Raw genomic sequence first — 19,498 nt, 5'->3', positions numbered from 1 at the left:
TAAAAAAAATGGGAACTTATAGTGACCGTAGGAAGGGAAGTCACGCGTCGGTGGCTGGTGCAGGATGGTTGTCGCGCGCCGGCTGATGAGTTCGATTGTCGCATTCTGATGCAAGTTAATGACCTGGTGAGTCGTGAGGCCAACGCCCATGGGAGTGAGGGGCATGCGTCTTAGGGAGTCACTGACTCACTGGTGACTGTGGTGGGTATTGGCACTGGTGGCCGACTGGCCGATGGTTGCTTGGCTGAGGGGAGTGAATGGCTGCGTGAGGCAAGGGTTGGGGTGTGGCCAAGTGAGTGAGGGAGTTGGGATTTTTGCAGTTGAATTGAAAAATGATTTGAGTTTTGAATAAAAGCTATTTAAAAATAAATAAATAAATAAATAAATAAATAAAAACCTAAAGCTTTACCTAGTTTCAGGTCCAACCCAATATATACCGATTTTTACCTGGACCAGACCTGAAGCCCAGAATCAAAGATTTATAAGGACCGAGACCAGACTTAAATCCACTAGTACGGCTCCGGTCCTAATAGAGTAATAGGTGCAATTCCGGTCAGTTTTCAGGTCAAAGTGCTACACATTTCTAGTTCAGGTCAGATCAACTTGCATCAAGTCAACCTACAGCTTCTATGAAAGCTACACGGGTAAATTGTTTGAAGCATTTAACATGTGCAATGGTAAAACAAATGGATGGATTGATTGATTTGATTCTTTACTTTGACATCCTACAAAAGTAAAGACATGTCAATAGACTAGCCACACCTTTATATGTTTTAAAGGGAAATATCAAGAGAGCATAAAACAAGCATATGGAATGCGAAAAAACACAATATATTGCATTTCATAATTAGCTATCTACTTCTAATTTCTGCTACAAAAAACGTCCCAAGGCATGTCAATTGATCCTCATCAGCAGCCATGCTAAGTCTTAGCTACTGAATTTCTGGCCGGCCAATCACATAGTAACAGCCTTGTCAGCAGTTCAAGGGCACCAGTAGCAGCTTGACGCCCATTTTCACCTCCAAAGAAAATCTTCCAGCCTCAACAACTAAACTAAACCCCACCTCTCTGAAGAAAAGCTTAATCGTGAATAGAATGATTACTCCTTTGCTGGCCTGACAAGTTAATGCTCCTCTCTGTATTCTGGGTTTTCCTTCAAGATGACAAAGCCTTCGAGTATGGACGATAAAGGAATATACCTAATAAAACATCAACCAAAAAAAAAAATAAGCACACATGCAGAGTAAAAATAGATGGCCAAAGCATATATGCATAAAATCTCTTACTTTTCCGTGGCAAGTTCTGCCCTGTCACCAGCAGAAAGAAGAACTGGGGTTGAATGAGTTTGGAAACCAGTAATGGTCTTGGGCCGACCCGCCTGGCCAACAACATCAACTGCTTGACCAACCCGGACAGGTACTGAAAGGGGCTTAAGGTTTTCATCAACAGTAAATAACATTCTTGGCTGCAAAATCACAGACAAACAGACGACGCAGCTAAGTACACCACTCAAAAAAAAAAAAAAAAAAAAAAAGGCAGAGGCCGGAAAGAGTGGGACCAAACGCAAAAAGAAATGCATCCCGATATTATGGCTTGTTTGGAAATTTAATTACTGAAGTAACATATGGATAAGTAAAACTGAAGAAAATAGTGTTCAGAAATGAAAAACAATAAAAATTAGGAAAAATTAAAAATAATAATCCCAACTTTCATCAATTTTGGTAGAATAATCCCCACTTTGAATTATACTGGAATAATCCAAACTTTAGGGGGTGTTCTTTTTCTTCAATCCCTAACCGGTCAACAAAAGTCAATAACTTACTATATCAAGTCACTTGACACGTGGCAAGCTTTGATTGGTCCAAAAAAAAAAAAAAAACAAAAACCAAAAATAAACAAAACAAAACAAAAAAAAAAAAAAAAAAAAAAAAAAAGAAAACCCAGCCAACCTCCCTCCCCACCGTCCCCTTCCCCGTCCACTATAGCCAGATCGCCACCTCTCCCCTCTCCGGACCGCCGCCTATCCCCCACCCCTGGTGTCGCCGTTTCCCCCCATTCCCGAAACCCCTTCCTTTCCCCCACGCAACCACCGAAACACCACATTCGCAGCCATCGAAACCCCAAAACGCAAATTCAGGGGTGATTTAGGTGATTTCGGAATTAAGGGAGTGGTTTCAAGTGAGTTTCGTGACCGGATTTCGTTTGGTCGTAAGCCCACGCAACCAGAGAAATCACCCCCATGCAACCACTGTAACCCGAAAATCGCATCTCGAAACCCCTAAATCGCAGCCACCAGTCAAAACCTCAAAAACCCACCAACGAAAACGAAGGTTTCAGGGGGAGGGGTTTCAAGGGAGTGTGCGAGCGGCGGCGCCCAGGTGGCCGGGTTTAGTGTTTGGGGGCAATTGAGAGGAGAGAGAAAATTAAATGAAAAGAGGTTTCATGCGTGGCTGAGGCAATTGGCCGGCGGGAGGAGGGGAATTAGTGGGCGGCGACATTCAGGCCAGAGAGGGAGAATCCAGCGGAGTTGGGGCGGCTTCCGGCGTTGAGGGGTTGCTAGAGTTGGGAGTTTGATCGCTGGGTCCTGGGTGTTTTTTACTTATTTATTTTGTTTGTTTTTTATTTTATTTTTTTGTTGTTAATTTTTTTTAACCAATTAACATGTGACAAGTGTCATTTTTAAAAAAAAAATAAAAAAATTAACCTATTCAACCGGTCACCGGTTTTTGGGATTAAAGAAAAAGAACACCCCCTAAAGTAAGTTCGGATTATTCCATTATTATTTAAAGTAGGGATTATTCTACCAAAATTGATGAAAGTTGGGATTATTATTTCTAATTTTTCCTAAAAATTATTGATTTTCACTTGTTTAATTGTTTAATGAGCAAAGGTCTGCCAAGCTTGAAGTAAAGTATTAGTAGGCTTTTGTTTGGTTATTTTAATGAAGAAAATTTTGAATTTAGTACGATTCCCACTCAGTTTATCCACTGTATTTGAAAGAAATAATATGGAAAACTAAATGGTGGAGTTGTAAATACAAGGTATCCACATGTACATAGTTTTCTCACCTATCAAACAAACATGGTAAAATTAAATTCAAAGATTTCTAAAGGAACTGGGATATAAATAACCAACCTGCATCGCAAGGACAAGAAAGTAAAGCATATAATGATATTTTCCCAAGATGATGGCCTTCATATCCAGACATGCATGAAGCGTTACTACTAAACCAGCAAGTGCCATCCTGTCAAAACAAAGTGACATTACATAATTACAACCAGCAATTAGAATGCAGGCAAAAGCTTTACCAATTTGGCGAAGCAAGCGTCTGTTGCTAGACCTGATTTCAAATATGAAAAACAGACACTTACGGGGATAACAAGAAGCGGTCAGAATGATATGGGTTGAGGGTCAAAAGACCTTTCCCCATATGTACAAGACCTTGAGCAATCCGAACCTGCATTAATCACAAAAATGTTTTATCCAACCAGAACAGCCGCGACACAACTCTTAACACAGGGTAGATGTGCTAAGAGGCCTTACACAGAAGAGTGCACTGGCATCCTTGTAGTAATAACTGGACAAATTTCTTAGCATCCCAGCAATTCGGGCATTATTGGTACCAGCACCTATCAATCCCAATGAAATAATGGCAGCCTGCATGGTGAAAATTAAATTAGACATGACAAGATGAGAAGTATACACTTGAAAAGAAACAGGAAACAAAATTTCCAATTACCATAGCTACATCTGAGTCAGAATCATGGCTCAGTCTACTTAAGGTATCCATAACATTTACCTGCAGCATAGGTAATTAATCAGTAACATGGGCAAAAACTTTTCATATGTACTAAAGGAAATGCTTGGGAAAAGATACTTTTCATAAGTGCTAACAATGTGTTCTGATGGAAAAGAATCCCCAATTATTAAAATTAACCATTCCAAGGCTAATATCTTCCTTCTATAATTATACATGTTTTCCCTCAACTCACACCAGTATAATCAAAATATCAAATCTAATTAAAATCTCAAGGTCTGTATTTCTTTGGTATTCCATCTTCCAGAAAATTACTATAGGTCCAATTTATATGTAGACAAAATTCAAATGCAAGCAATGCATGCTTCAAATTTCATTAACATGTACAACATTCACTGTTAAAGAACACATAAATAGCAAGGACATTTCAGATAGACACCTAACTCCTCAAGAGTTTGCTTAAAAGACCAAGAGTGATACTTCAGAATCTCACGACACACAGAAACAAAATAAAAAATTCAAAACTAATAGAACGTACTTTAGGGTTCGATATACATAAGAGACCAAGTGCCAATGGAACTGCACGACGTATATTCTGCTCTCCATACTGCAGCAGATGCTCTAGTGAACGAATTGCCATCTCAACACCCAATTCTTCTGCCATAGCTACCATGGCAATTCCCAGAACAGCTGGTCCCTGGTGCGTTTCACCTTTGTCAAGATGTTGTGCGCAGTGACCTAGCAGACTCTGTACCTGCAATAAGGAAATCAACAAAATTGAGAAAGCTATTTGACACATTAAAACAGCTAATGGAAGCCATGTCTTTAAACAGAACCTTGAGAACATTTCCAGTTCCAGCATAGGCACAAGAAAGAAGAGTCATATCACAATGTTTCCTGATCTTTTCATTGAAAGTCTTAGAGACCTCTGCTGTTGCTTCTACACTTTCCTGTAAAGGAGATACAAAAGCAAATGATCAAACAGAGTCCACAATGTCATTAGTGATATTCAGAGCGGGTACATAAAAATAAACTTGGAATTATAGTCGGGATTATGTGAAATTTTGTGGAGCACAAGTCCTCAAAAAAATGTCAAATGCTACGAAGCAATAATCAAATATATAAGCTCTAACAGCTCATTCGGTACTGAATCATAAATCTTTGGATTACAGTCAGGAATTGGTGTGAAGTTTTTAGTATATATCAATGACAATCATAATGAACACCAACTTCTGAAGGGAGGTTACCTTTCTAAACTTATTTCTACTAGCTACTACCATTCATTACCTACCTGGGCTTTAAGATGCTATTATCTTTAAATGGGGTGTTGCATGTAAAGATTAAACACAAAATCACCTTAATTTGTAACCTTGAATCAAACCAGCCATAAGAGAATGCTTAAAATAGTGGGCATCTACTCAGTATAAGGGGTGAGGGGGACCAATTAAATCATTAAATTATAATTGCACTAATTAAAAGTTACCTGCTTCCCTAAATACAAAAGACCAAGGCCCAAAGGTAGAAGCCTCGCAAGTGGCTCCCCTAAATCAGACTCGCTCCTATCCATTAATGCAAATATAATTGCCTGTGCAACCTCTTCATTACAGGAACCAACAAAAACCAAACCAAGGGAAATTGCAGTGAAGGCGATAACATCAAGAGAAGCCTTCGTGTCCCCAAGAATCGGAGTCAGCTTGTTGCGTATCTGCGGATGGCAACTATAACATCAGATATTTATTAAAGCATAGATAAAAGCACATCAATTCATAGAAGGCACTATGACACACTAACAAATACAACTACAATATCACAACCAGACAGCATTACTGCCACAGCCTGTATCCTGTCAGACAGCCATAACGAGTTAGACAACTATGATGACAGCACATTCTTGGTAACGAGTAAGTACAATTTTTGCCAGTCTACTCTTATTCTATTCTTTAGATTCAAAATTCCACATTTCTATTTCCCGCTTCGGTTCATAAACTGTAGGGTGAAACTGGCTGCTGCTGTGAAACTCTGATAAGTATTGCTACGTTGGTGTAGGCAATTCTCTTGGTCTAAAAATTATGCCCAAAAAAAAAACTAAAAAAGATGATTACATCCCAAGAAATGCATATTAGTTTACTGTGGTAATCCATTGTTCCATATTCTTTGTCAGGAGCACGTTGCTTACATGAATGACACCAGCGAACGAAATACACCACAAAGCAGGTAACTCTAGGTGCACACGAGGCACATTTTTTAAATACAAGCTTATAACACCCAAAACTATAAGCACATTAGCTGGGATGGAAGGAATAAGTAGTTTTGCATTTTGTAATCATGATCAACATTGATGCAATGTGAGACTTTTCCATTTCTATTTTATTGATAGAAAGAAAGTCTAATTCTGTTTGAACACAGTAAGCCACTAAGACTCGATACATGTCCTGAATCCATCAATTCAAAAACAACCTTTAGTCTTCTATTTTCTTTCTTCGTATTAATACAGCAGGTGCACACACACACAGAACATACCTGTTCATTCTGAGTGTTTGCATATGTAATGCCCAAACCCATAATGGCACCAATCCGAATTGCTGGATCTTCTTTATCAACATAATCCCCCAAAAGCGCCAGAGCCTACAAGAAAAATGGATATCATAAAACAGCAGATACTTCAAAAGTTGCTCAAGTATAATGATGATTCTGCTTAAACATACTGGATCACAATCATTCTTTACACCACAGTTCACAATTCCAACACCAAGTAATGCACCCGCTATAACGTGATTGTCAGTACTGTGGAAGTACTTGTCTAGTTGTGCAAGTCCAGAATCAACATCCCAAAGCAAGATCATACCCTGCCATACAAGAATTATTTAAATAAAAAAAAAAAAAGAAAATTGGCAAACAAATGCATAAAGAAAGAGGGAAAAAAGGTAAAGCGCATACCAAACTCGCAGCAGCGCTAGTTTTCCCGTGTTCTTTATTTTTAAATAGCCAATTCCCAGAAGAGCCCCCGGTTGAGGAATCAGCAGGGCCAGTCATCAGTTTGTCCTGTAGCAACCACCACAACATGCCTTAAGCACTATTTATAGGGCATAAAGCTGTTAAGACCAAATAATGGAATACAATACCTGTCCAAAACCAGCATTTACAAATGCATTCACAAATGTAGCTGCCAGATTTTGTCTGGCAGAGTCAACAGTTGCACCAGCACTAGCACGGCCATCAAGTAAATGAGCCTAACAGAAAAAAAAATTGGATACAATCAGCATTTACAACAATTAAGCAATTATTTAGAGAAATGTTAGAGCAACAAAATATGCATGTATAGATTGCCTAAGACATAGACAGGCACACACACACACACACACACACACACACACACACACACACACACACACAATGCTATGATAGCACAATCAAAATACATATCAGAGAGCAGCACTAAACAGCATGAATAAAAGGACATGATATAATATCAACATATTTGTTCAAAGATAAAATTGGTTAAGAAAAGGGTAAGCGACAACTTGGTAAAATAACCTCAAACGACATATCATTTAAAGAAACAAAAAGGGGTAGATTACCACATTTTTCAGTGACATTGGTAAGAAAGACAATATGAGTTCCGGAAACATATATTGATGGTAACAATTAAGCCAAAACTGGGCCAGGTGTTGGATCAACGGGTTTGACAAAGAATTTAATTTATATTTTAATAAAAATAATTAAGAAAAAAAAAAAAAAAAAACGTTTGTTCCCTTTTTTCTGTATTTTAGTTAAAAATTTATCACCCCGCCCTTTTAATGTCAATAAGCTCTTACATTAACCCCCTATTCCCCATTTTTTATTTATGGCTTCAACGAAGAAGACATAAGGAATAAAAAACAACAATTAGATGATTTCTAATTCACCATAAACAAAATTGCCAAAAATAATACAACATTTGACCGGTTCTTTTTTAATAATACAACCTTTAGATTATTTTGTAACAATACAACCTTTAGGGGGTGTTCATTTCAAAAGAAGACAAAATCGAATTTTGGGTGGATTTTGAGGTTAGGAAAGGGGAGGTCACGAGTTTTTGGTGGTGTGGATAGGGAAGGGGGGAATATCCCCTCCCCTTCTCCCACCTCAAAACCCATTGAAAATTCAATTTTGTCTTGTTTAAAATGAACACCCCCTAAAGGTTGTATTATTACAAAATAATCAAAAAGTTGTATTTTTAAAAATGAATGGGTCAAAGGTTGTATTAATTTTGGCAATTTTTCCAATTTCTAATTGCTGATTAAGGACATTTTGGATTATTAAAGAACAAAATCAAAAAAAAATAGCAACTAAGGTATATTGAGGAGTTTAAACGGCTGATGTGAGATAATAAAAGTAATTGCAATGCCATACGAGTGCAGTAGACAATTGTACATGAAGTTTTAATAAAATAAAGTGATAGAGAAAGCCACAAATGAAATAATGTATTACACTAAAAAAGTGAATTGAATTCACACCATTATAACAACTAACAAGTGTGAAGATGTTGTAAGAAATAATGTTAATTACTAAACAAAAAGGACAACTGACATATACCCCATTTTTGGCCCATTTTGTAGCTTACATCGCTAGTACTTTTTCTACCTATGTCACTAGAGCTTTATTTATATTACCAAATTGTCAAACTGAGAATTAATTTTCCCCAAATTGTCACATACCCTCACTATTTTTAAACAATTTGGTTAAAAGGAATGCTTCTAATTTACATCACAATAATTTGTTTACTACATATAAATATATAATGCATTTATTCCTCTAAATAGAACCCTTTACTTAAAAATAAGAAGCAGCAACCTAAAACGCATAGTTATAACAACCATAAGCACAAAGATAGAAAGAGAATAATCCACATGACTAATTAACTAGCATAAGCTTTATGGCTTTTGACTGCATTTTATGATTTATATCAACAAAGGAAATAAAAATGTGGGACCTTATTAGAATCGTCTCGGTATATATTTAAAATTTCAACATTTAAAGTTCATACTTTTCGTAATTAAAAATATAAACGGTCAAATACGTGAATTTGCGACTGCAAAAGCCAAAGCAGGAATGAATGGAGTATATTGCATCAAATGGATGTAAAAGCACATATAAGATATTACCTTATATATATCCTCAGGTGATTTGGCTTCCATAACCTCTATATCACGAGCAAGGGTCAAATAACCTTCACTCAACTTAGAATTGTTGATAATATCTTGCATTTGCTCCCTTTCATCATCATCTGAAACCATGTCATCATCGAGCTCAAATAAGACACCCTGCATGATAAAAAAGTTGCTCAGTAACAGAGAAAATATACAAGCCTGAAAGAGGCTCATAAGTATCTTCACATCATAATCAACTAACTCCACACTAAACACCAATGACAAAGAAAGAACATGGGTGAGATGCAAACTGTACAAGACAAAACAAAATTGCTACACAATAATCACCTTACAACAGAATCAGGAAACAGAATCCAAAATTGAAATAACCCATAGAGCACATTCGTAGATGTCAAAAGGGCCAAAATAACCAAGACATAATAGTATTTTTATTAGCAATTAAACCAAATCAGTAACATATCCACTGATCTTATATATCTGATGTGTACAAACTCAAGACATTCACATCAAATTAGTAGTGTACAAGGAACAGAATCTGATAAAGACCTGAGCACAGATACAAAGCATTGTCAAAATAAGAGACTAATACTGGACTACTCTTTTGAGCGGTATTGCCTTCGACAGACAAAAGCCAATAGAGGCCTTCAAGATAATGGAGAATTCAACACTTACATGTCGTGCAAGGATGTAACAAAACTGCTTCTTCCGCAGGAGGTCCTCACAAGATGTGAAAATCTGCTTAACATACTGCAAGACAAAATAGACATAAGAGTCTATACACAGTCGAAGTGGGAACACAAATACGCCATCCAACCTTATACCAACTTTTAGGGTTAAAAACCAGTCAAGACATAAAAGGCCCTATAACATTTGATAGTTTGCTAGTCCGCTTAATCAAAATTAATTCCACCAGCAAACACAAGGACTGTTGAAAATAATGAGCACCCAATATTAAGTTGCACAATACTAAGTCCAAGCCATTTAATTAAGGCCCAAGTTTTTCCACTTATATCCACATTGATAAGAGTTGATTTGCAGTGTAAGAAATACTTTTTATTTGGGCTAATTGAAAATTTATGGGCAGTTTGGCATTAATCAATGATTCTTCTAACCCACGAAGAAAAAGGTAGGGGAAAATAGAGAGAAATTTTTGAAATGATAGGAAAGGGAGGCAAACCTGCAAGTTGTCCAGGAATAATGAAACCTGGAGTGCAGAGGGATACTCTTCACATTTCATATATATAGAATGGGCAATATCAAGGACCAGCATATCATCAGGGCTAGCAAGATATCTGCCAATGTAACAACATAAATGTGAACAGCAGTGAAGAAAACATGTAAAGATAATAAATTAATAAATAAAATACGTATAAAAGCACATCCACAACACATACACAATCCAGGCAAAATTAATGGGCCAATGGAGCTGTGCAAGCAAAATCTAAGGACCAAGGTGATACATATACCGATACACTCAAATGGTAATCATATGGAGACAACTCACATCTTATGATTCTAGTCAACAAACAACATTTTGATCATTCATAGACGATATAAGGAATATGATCAGACTCTCGAATCAAAAATCATATGGAGACAACTAAAGAGGAAGGTGGAAATATATTACTTGGCTGCAGCAGTCAAATAAAGACACGTCCTTTTGTAATTTTTATCATCGACATGCTCTTGCAACAAATCAAGATCCTCCACCTAAACATTACAGACCGACATTGTATTAATGTTTTCAAGCACAGCTGCAAATCCAAACAAGATAAACATGTACCTCCATGAGAAGATCAACTGCTTCAGGCTCAGCATTGTGCTGCAATACAATGAAGATTTATCATTAGTAAAAAAAATGTTTAGAAAGGGTTGCTGAAGAAAATGCCATAGCAAATTCAAATATACTTCTTCAAACATGCAGGAAAATACCTTCATGTGAAAAGCAATAATTTGTTGTACAAGATCCATGAGATCATCAATAGGGGCATCCTCATTCTGAAACCATTAACACATTAACATTAAGTTCACCAAGCTCACAAACACCAACAGGAAGCTCCTTGATTAAAAACCACATAATAAGGGCAGCTAGAAGATGCACAGAATGAGATCACACTAGCCGATAAGATGTAGACTCAATTATAGATCAAAAATTCAAAAACTTTTATAATGCAAAGTATAAGATCACACCATCAGATAATTATTAAACCAAAGAAGCTTACCTGACGCTTTGTGTATTCTTGTGCAATCTCTCCAGCCAAATTTCTGCACACACCACACCAAGAACACAAAGAGATATTAGTAAACTAAAGATCATAGAAGTATGAAGTAGACTGCAGATGACAAGTCTTGCTCATTTTTAAGCAATGGTGAAGTGCAAAGAGTGATTAAGTTGGGACTGAACATTGAACAAAAATAACATCATTTAGAATATAATGTTTGCACTTGTCTCCAGTAATTACAAACTCATCTTTGGCTTAAATGTTCCCAGGAAAAATACGATATTTAAAAATATTGTTTACCAAAAGCATGAAGCAGACTATAGATGACATTTGTATTCACATTGTTAAGCAGTTGTAAAATGCAAAGGGTGTGGGCCAGAGTGCTGAACCAATTGAACTTTGAGGGGTGAAGTCTTATGTTACAAAATGAGGATACGATATGGGTATGGATTCGAGTACCCAGTACGTCAATTCCAGAATTTTAGACACGGAAACCGCCATCACTTTGGACATGGCACATACAACAATAAAGACATTAAGAAACCCCCCCCCCCCCAAAAAAAAAAAAAAAAAAAAAACCATAAAATTTAAAAAAAAAAAAAAAAAAGCCCCATCACCCCTTAAATTGTACACAACCCACAGTATTGTACGAGTAATGTTAATAAAAGGGGGAAAAAAAAATACAGCCCACCCCCACTTACCAATCCATAACATGTAAAACTTAAGGGAATAAAATAAACTTCAGGGTTACAGCCACCCCAGTCCCCACCTTTTTTCCCCTATCGGCCTTGTTGTTAAGAACTACAAATGACTTCTATGGAGTTGCTTCCACTCTAGGATCCTCAGACTCAGGTCAAGGTTTAAGTGTCAGACTCGGAAATTTATAAAATTGAGGATATGGGAACACTAAATTAAAGGGTCCAAATTTTAGATATGGACTCGTGGACTTGAATGTGTAAAAGCAAACTTAAAATTTGTAGTCAAATTGTGTTTTGGTTTTTTCTAAGGTATGCCCTCAAACTTCCTCGGTTTCTAAGTTGTGCCCATGCTTTTTTAAACGTCTAAGTTGTGCCCTCAACCTAACTATTTTTATTAACAATAACCTTTGATGTTAACAATAACATTTATTTTTTATTTTATTTTCTGATTTTTAAAATTTTTGTAAAGCGTTAAACTAATTAGAACGGGAAACGTGTCAAATTAATAACGCCACGACACCATTGTTGATAAAAGAACTTAACTTTCGTGAACGAAAATGGAAATCAAAGAGTATTGATGATAAAATATCGTGAGGTGGAGGGCAAAGCTTATAGCTTTAAAAAAGCATGGATACAGCTTAGAAATTCAATAACTTGGGGGTATAGCTTAGAAAAACCCTTGTTTTTTTTTTTAAAGAGTAATTTAAATTGTTAAGTAATAAAATCATATAGTAAATAAAGTAGAAAAAATCAAAGGAAAGCCTTTCCCAATTGTCATTTCATGTTGACAAAAGATAATGTAAACGCACAAAATTGAAAATGGAGAAATATCAAAGCATTCATAATCTCATTGCCTGATTAAAAAAACCAAAGTCTTCCTGGTGGTCATACATCCCTTCTGATCAAAAGACCTAAGGTTTTGGCTCTTGTTTTGCTGAATCTGACATTCTATTTCATAGCTAGGGTTCATAACTTCCGAGTCCCCTTTCTCTTCAAAGGATTCGACCCGAACCAGGGTTAGTCATGCGTGTCATGTCGACACCGGTACAGAGGAGAGGTGGGCTGAGTCCAAGCATCACAGCTTCCACTTATCCCTGATTTCGTAATAATGACACCGTACTGGATTGCGATACAACCTAGGTATGGAGGTTTTTTGCAAGTATTTGAAATAAAACATTTGCAGCTATCTCTAGTATTTAACATTTTCTTCTTCGGCATGAAAGTTTCCAAGTCAAAATACAGCATCTACCAATGTTATGTACCAAGAGTCAAGTACACTAACATAAAACACAAAATGTATGAAAATAATGCTATTACCAAAACATGAGCAGTAAACTACACATCTCTAATAGTAAATGCTCAAAGACCATGAGCCCCTAGATAATCGGTCTAAGAGATACACTTCTAGTAAACCAAATAAAAATATTAAAACAAAAAATGTTACCTCACATATTCATGACCCCATGAACCAATATCACCCTCAGATCCCAATAGCCTGTACTTCAAACTCTCCTGCAAGAATAAAAGAACAAATAAATCTCAACACTTTCAATTTAAGCTTACATTGTATCATTATCAGAAATCAAATAAGCACTCTCATTAAATACATAGTCCATTTGCAAGCATGCTTCGAAAGAAGAAAAACCATTAAATAATAAACTACTAGTCGGATTGCGCCACCTGTTTCTACATTATACTTAAACATGGGCAACGGGCCGTGCCGTGCCGCAGTGGGGACCGTGCCGTGCCGTGCCGGCTCCGCGGCGGGCCGTTCTGTGCCGTGCCTGAAATTGGCACACCCCAGCCCACGGCACGGCCCACGTGCCTTGCGGGCCGTGTCGTGCCGGGCCGTGGGCCAAATCATGCCACCCTTTATAATTTTTTTTTTTTAATAAATAAAAAAAAAACAAATTAAACGATATATATTTTTTTTAGTACAACTTAATATATGTGATTAATTTATGTTTATGTTTATGTTAATATAATTTGTTTACATTTTTTGAACAACTTTATTTTAATTTAGGTTATATAAATTATTTATCTAATTAATAATTACGTTTAAGTTTATATAAACAAATAAAAACAATTTTATTAATTTAGCAAAAAACAACAATGCATATAATAAAAAAAAAATACGAGTACGATAATTCGAAAACACAAAAAATTGAAGAATAACTTATTATATTATATGACGGTAGCCAGTACGAATGTACGATAATTTAAGAATACAAAATAATTAATGATAATTAAAAATCGTACAATAGTGTACAATAGTGTCGTGTCGTGCCGTACCCGGTCGTGCCAGCGGGTCGTGCCAGCGTGCCGGCCACCGTGCCGCCCGCCGTGCTACGTGCCATGCCCGTGTTGATTTCCAAAAAAGTGTTCACGGCACAGCCTACAGGTGGGCCGCCGTGCCATGCCGGGGTTGTGTCGGGCCCATGCCGCCCGCGTGCCAGCACGGCCCGTGCCCATGTTTAATTATACTATTAAAAAAGCATTGCATTCAGTACTACCTTGCCATATAGCATCCTACCCTATGACACACCCCATGGATAATTGAAAACCCAAATCAGCTATTCCACCCAAGGGATTCTATGGCAAGGAAAAAAAGGAGAAATCAATATTTGACCACTAATACAAAGGAAGAATGATGAGCTTCATTTTTATTTTATTTAAAATAAAAAGTATAATAAATCAAAACAGTCAAATATATATTTCTCATTTCCAATGAGCCATATTACTTTCTGACTAATCCAAAAGAAGAGAATATAACATATATTATCGCTCAATTATTGAAATCTTTGCTTAATTGTATAACATCTCACAATATATAGCAATAAAAATAAAATAAAAAAAAAGGCAAGCACACACATCTAGGCAATTGGAGAGAGAGTGTTGATGTGTTAAGTGGGTATAAGAAAATTGTGGAGAAACTACGAGACTATGTAAAAACATTGGTGGGTGTAAGAAACAAAATGGAAAAAGTAATAGAAAGTAAGTGGAAGGGTGTAAATATTGTGAGGCAAGGAGGTAATGTAGTAAAAGGAATCTGCCAAAATAGAGTACAGCGTAAGTGTAAATAACTTTCAGGTAAAATCGTAAAACTTCTTAAATCAAAATCTGTAATTTGGTTTTAAAAAAGTGCCTCTTTGCTTACATATATCAATTAGAACAAAAGCCAAATTTACAGTATATAATCTCATGAATCGACATCCATGCATAATGGCCTTAATGGGACCTAAGACAAGTTTAGTAAGCCAAACGCTGTCAAGTCCCTGACCCTGCTTACAAGACACTAAGAAAAAAGATTAGAAAGCACTCACCCGTTCACCCTCTGCTGACATGGTCAATGCCAAAACAGATAGTATATCAGCTAGAAATTCCTGCATTCATCAAAATAAAAGCAAAGTCAATCAATTTTAGAATGAAGGCTACATACAGGTAATAAGAAAGACCTACCAAGATAATAGAGCAGTACCTTCAATTCAGAACCACTCATTGTTTCATAAAATGCTTTCAAAGTCCCATAGTGTGGCCGGAGAAATTTCAAAGGCTTTGGGACAGAAGTCATAGAACTTGTCGCGGATCGAATCTCCTGCCTACAAAAGTGAAATTTCACATAGATCAAATAACTTATCACAAAATTCTGTCAACATATGCTTCTTCCATTTTGCTTAGTGGCATAATACTCACTTTTTATATTATTTGTGTACTACACTATGATGTGATCACAGGATCTAGTTATATTTGTCTCAATATGGTAACTTACTCAGTAATTAAATATAGTAACTAGTTATACTTTAATGTTGGCAATATTAAAGTTAATAAATTACAATTACAATTAAAAAAAAATAAAATAAATAAAAATAATAAAAAAACAAAGTTGAAACCTTGCAAAATTGGAAGCCACACATAATATGTTCAAAATATAGAACAAAGAATAACTCTAATTTAACCAAATAACTGATAAAAATAACCTACCATAAGTTAATTGTAAAACAATACTAATATAGTGAATACCAACAATACAAAATATAGTGAATTTCAAAATCATACCTGCTACAACATATTCACAGACTAGCGCTTATATGGATAAAGATATTTCTTGTTCTAGGTTATTTTCAAAAGCATCTATCTAAAGAAGATGACTCTAGAATCGATTGGTGCTATATACTTCCTCTATTCTCCAACACATTCATTTACAGAAAGTTGCTAGAACATATTCACATAGAACCTCTTTTCCAGATGATGATAATATTGTTCCCAGCTACTTTCAGAACCTACAATTTTTAAGTGATATGTACGTTTCTTTTTTTATATATACTAGGTTAGGTCCGTGCTACACACGGCTATTTTAATTACTCTATATGTTTTTTAAAATAGATTAATTACTGTATCAATGTTATTTTTTAAAACAGTCACAATTATTTTTTTCTACGGTTTAATAAAATGAAAAAGAGTGTATTATGTTGGACTATTTAATGCGTCAAAAAATGTTGGACTATTTAGTAATAAAAGAAATAAATAAGAAGAATGCAGTCCATTTATGTATTAAATTAATTTATAATTTTGATATTTCTCAATTTCTATAATATAGTGATTTCTCTACAGAAAAATATAAATTTAATTTTTTGCAAATGGGTTAATGTATATTTAATCGAAATTATATTCTTAAAAATATTCCATCATAATTACATTGTTTTCCAAATGATTATTTATTATTTTATTACTCCGTAGTTATTAATTGTACATCAACATAAGAAAGGCAAATATTATTGCTCGTATATATTGTTGACAAAAACAAACTTTTTTCAAAATAACTTTCTTAAATAAAAAAATTATAATAAAAAAAAAAAAAAAAAAACTAAAGACACACCCGCAATGACACGTACGTGTCATTGCTGGTGTGTCTTTAGTATATAGTTATTGATTGATAATACAACACTTTTTTAATAGGAAGTTTCAAACAATAACAAATAACTAAATTTGGGCATGGATTCCCTCTATTCTCTTCTCACACTTAGGGGGTGATTAGTATGAATATTGGAAACGAAATGGAAAGGAAACAAATATAAGGGGGGAAGGAATCATTTAACCCTAAGCTTTTCATTTGTTTGGTTAAACCACGGAGAGTAATCACTTAACTTTCTTTCTTTTTGTTTGAGAAGGGTAAGGGTAGTTATTACCTTAGGTTTTAGAGAAATAACAAATAGGTGGAATCCATTACCTCTAGTTAATGGTAACTGTAACTCAAACTTTCTAACCAAGCATTTGGAAACGTTAATGTTTAATTGAATCCGTTTCCAAGCAAAAAAAAAAAAAATTTAAAAAAATTAAAAATAAAAATAAAAAAACTTACCATGCATGCTATTAGAAGGGCTATGAATTTCAATTTCATTTAATATCAATACTACTAAAGTAATCATTGATATTATCCCCTAATACACGTGTTACTTTCATAGCAAAAAAAAATTCCCACCCAAAGTTTGTTATTTGTTTTTACATTTTTTTTATCTTCTAAAAGAAAGTTTGTTACAATATGATTGGCTATTGTTTTTAATTGGTAATTATCTCTTAAATTATTAAAAAAAAATAAAACAATTTTTACAATTAAAAAATTAAATAAAAGGTTTGTTACTATGAACTTTTGATAAATCATGTGTCGCATTAAATGAATTCAAATTTCAAAACAAAAATTTAAATAACTCATTCTATTTAAACTAACTTTATTATAATTGACTTTAACTAGTGAGAAGCCCGGTGCCCGAGTTGCTACTATTGTAGACGAGCAATTGATCATTTTTTTAAAAAGTTTTCATAACTGCAACTATCATTCATTCATTCAAACCAAAATAGAATAATTCTTTGAGCTTTTTTTTTAATTTTTTTATTGAACCCCGTGGTTTGCACTTATATGATTTTTTTTACATATTAATAACATAATTGATGTTGGCTTAGATGGTTAAATAGTCATCTTTATTATATAAGAGGTTGAAGGTTAGGGATTACGTGGCACATTGACGTTCTTAGAAACACCTTTTAATATATTAGTATAGATTTTATGATTTACAAGTCTTACTAATTGATATTAAAATAAAATTTTATAATGCTGATTTTTCATTATTTCTACAGTTCTAATAAATGGAGAACTATTAGATTTACAAGGAGTCTACCTTAAGAGGATCTAAGATGTAAAAAATATTAGAATTGATAAAAAGAACTCAGGGTCATAATAAAATGAGTCCTTTTATTAGCTGTATGTTGCAATTAAAAGAGGGGAAGAAATGTATTTAATTTCCAACTTTAACCGAAGTACAGCTCTTTCTTTGCTTTCCTTAATTCCTAATATGTTCAATTGGGACAGACGTAGAAAATACATGATTACATGACACTCAACAAGAACCACTTTCTCCCACAATAATGTTTCTATGTCATCAATGGCCATAATAGCAATTACAACGACAATTCAGTGCTAAAACTGTCAATCAAGACACCATCATTACCACAAAATCAAACATTAATCTAATTCCTGCAGTTTCATTTCAACGGAAATCCCCTACACATTCATATTACATTCTGTTTTCACTAAAGCTAACTAATTTAATAATGTCAATGGAACCCCACAATCTAACCTTGAGCACAACACCTACTACAATGAAACTGTCGATCAAGACACCATCACTCCCACAAAATCAACCATTAACCTAATTCTTTCGGTTTTTCAACGGAAATTCTCTATGCATACATTACATTCTCTTTTCGCTAAAGCTACCTAATTTAATTATGTCAAAAGAACCCCACAATTTATCCTTGAGCACAACACCAACTATAATGAAATCAGTAATTCCTTCAAACATAGTTCTCCACTTCCATAGAATTCCACTAGTACCGACTACCATAAACCGAAAACTACAAAACAATTTGCAAAAGGAAGTTACCTCATACTCTCTAGAGCTACTCTTTGCAGCCCGGGATCGGGATCCTGAACCCGCTCGACGTATAACTCCAACTGCTGCTTCAAAGCCAAGTCCTCCTCCGACTACATTCAATAGCAACATCAAATAATTGCAACAAAATAACAAATACCCAAAACAACTTATCGATTAATTCAAACACCAAAAACACAAAATTAGAGCGAAATCAACAATTGAAGAAATAAAATTACGAGATCTTCCTCCTTCTTGTCATCCTTCTTTTTAGGGTCCTTCGAAGGAACCTTGGTTGAAGCTTCATTGCGATTGGCGCTAGGGTTGCCGGTTCCAGTATTGCTCGGCTCAGGGTCCATGATCGCGAGTGAAACCCTAGGAGAGAGAAAATTAGGGTTCGAATCGAATTGAAAATTGCGAATGTAGGAAACTTGAGGAGTTTGAGTTCGGTTAGATTCTCTCTATAGACTTTATCGAGTTCAGAATTCTGGGAGGAGAGAGAGAGAGTGTGTGGGAGAAATTGGGAAAGAGGCGGAATTAATAGGTACGGAGTTTGGGTTTCTTTTTGCTCAAGCTGCTATAAACTGTAAATTTCTAGTCCTATCACTAGCAAGCACCAAATTTACTACTCCGTAATTATTAGGTTAGGTCTCGTGCCACGCACGGTAATTGTTAGTATTATTATCAACTCAACTATTCTACACTATTTTAGTATGTGTAAAAAATTTAGTGTATGAAAATTGTC

At 35.2% G+C, this 19,498-nt stretch overlaps 1 protein-coding gene across 1 annotated transcript; it reads right to left on the bottom strand.

The window, feature by feature from the left end:
* Positions 1–670: 670 nt before the first annotated feature.
* On the bottom strand, positions 671–19,301 carry LOC110683996 (26S proteasome non-ATPase regulatory subunit 2 homolog A). Its single transcript, XM_021860393.1, has 25 exons — positions 18,993–19,301; positions 18,766–18,866; positions 15,306–15,426; positions 15,151–15,210; positions 13,272–13,339; positions 11,130–11,172; positions 10,840–10,905; positions 10,691–10,729; positions 10,535–10,617; positions 10,085–10,199; positions 9,580–9,654; positions 8,902–9,060; positions 6,880–6,987; positions 6,695–6,799; positions 6,463–6,603; positions 6,278–6,382; positions 5,241–5,462; positions 4,594–4,707; positions 4,296–4,511; positions 3,740–3,799; positions 3,544–3,657; positions 3,372–3,457; positions 3,136–3,244; positions 1,287–1,465; positions 671–1,199 (listed from the first exon to the last, which is right to left on the bottom strand). The coding sequence occupies exons 1-25, from the start codon at positions 19,110–19,112 to the stop codon at positions 1,124–1,126; spliced, it is 2,685 nt and encodes an 894-aa protein (XP_021716085.1). The 5' UTR covers positions 19,113–19,301; the 3' UTR covers positions 671–1,123.
* Positions 19,302–19,498: the final 197 nt, after the last annotated feature.

This window comes from Chenopodium quinoa, unplaced genomic scaffold (genome assembly GCF_001683475.1).
Source record: "Chenopodium quinoa cultivar QQ74 unplaced genomic scaffold, ASM168347v1, whole genome shotgun sequence".
In the NCBI taxonomy this organism is placed as follows: domain Eukaryota; kingdom Viridiplantae; phylum Streptophyta; class Magnoliopsida; order Caryophyllales; family Amaranthaceae; genus Chenopodium; species Chenopodium quinoa.
Note: the sequence above shows the minus strand (reverse complement) of the source record. Positions and strands in the feature narration are given on the sequence as shown.

Coding starts and splice junctions, on each gene's coding strand:
- LOC110683996 (XM_021860393.1), bottom strand. CDS start 19,112: ATGGACCCTGAGCCGAGCAATACTGGAACCGGCAACCCTAGCGCCAAT. Junction 11,173..13,271: donor TGGGGTCATGAATATGTGAG/GTAACATTTTTT, acceptor TGGTGTGTGCAG/AAATTTGGCTGGAGAGATTG. Junction 4,512..4,593: donor GAACTGGAAATGTTCTCAAG/GTTCTGTTTAAA, acceptor TCCTTATTGCAG/GTACAGAGTCTGCTAGGTCA.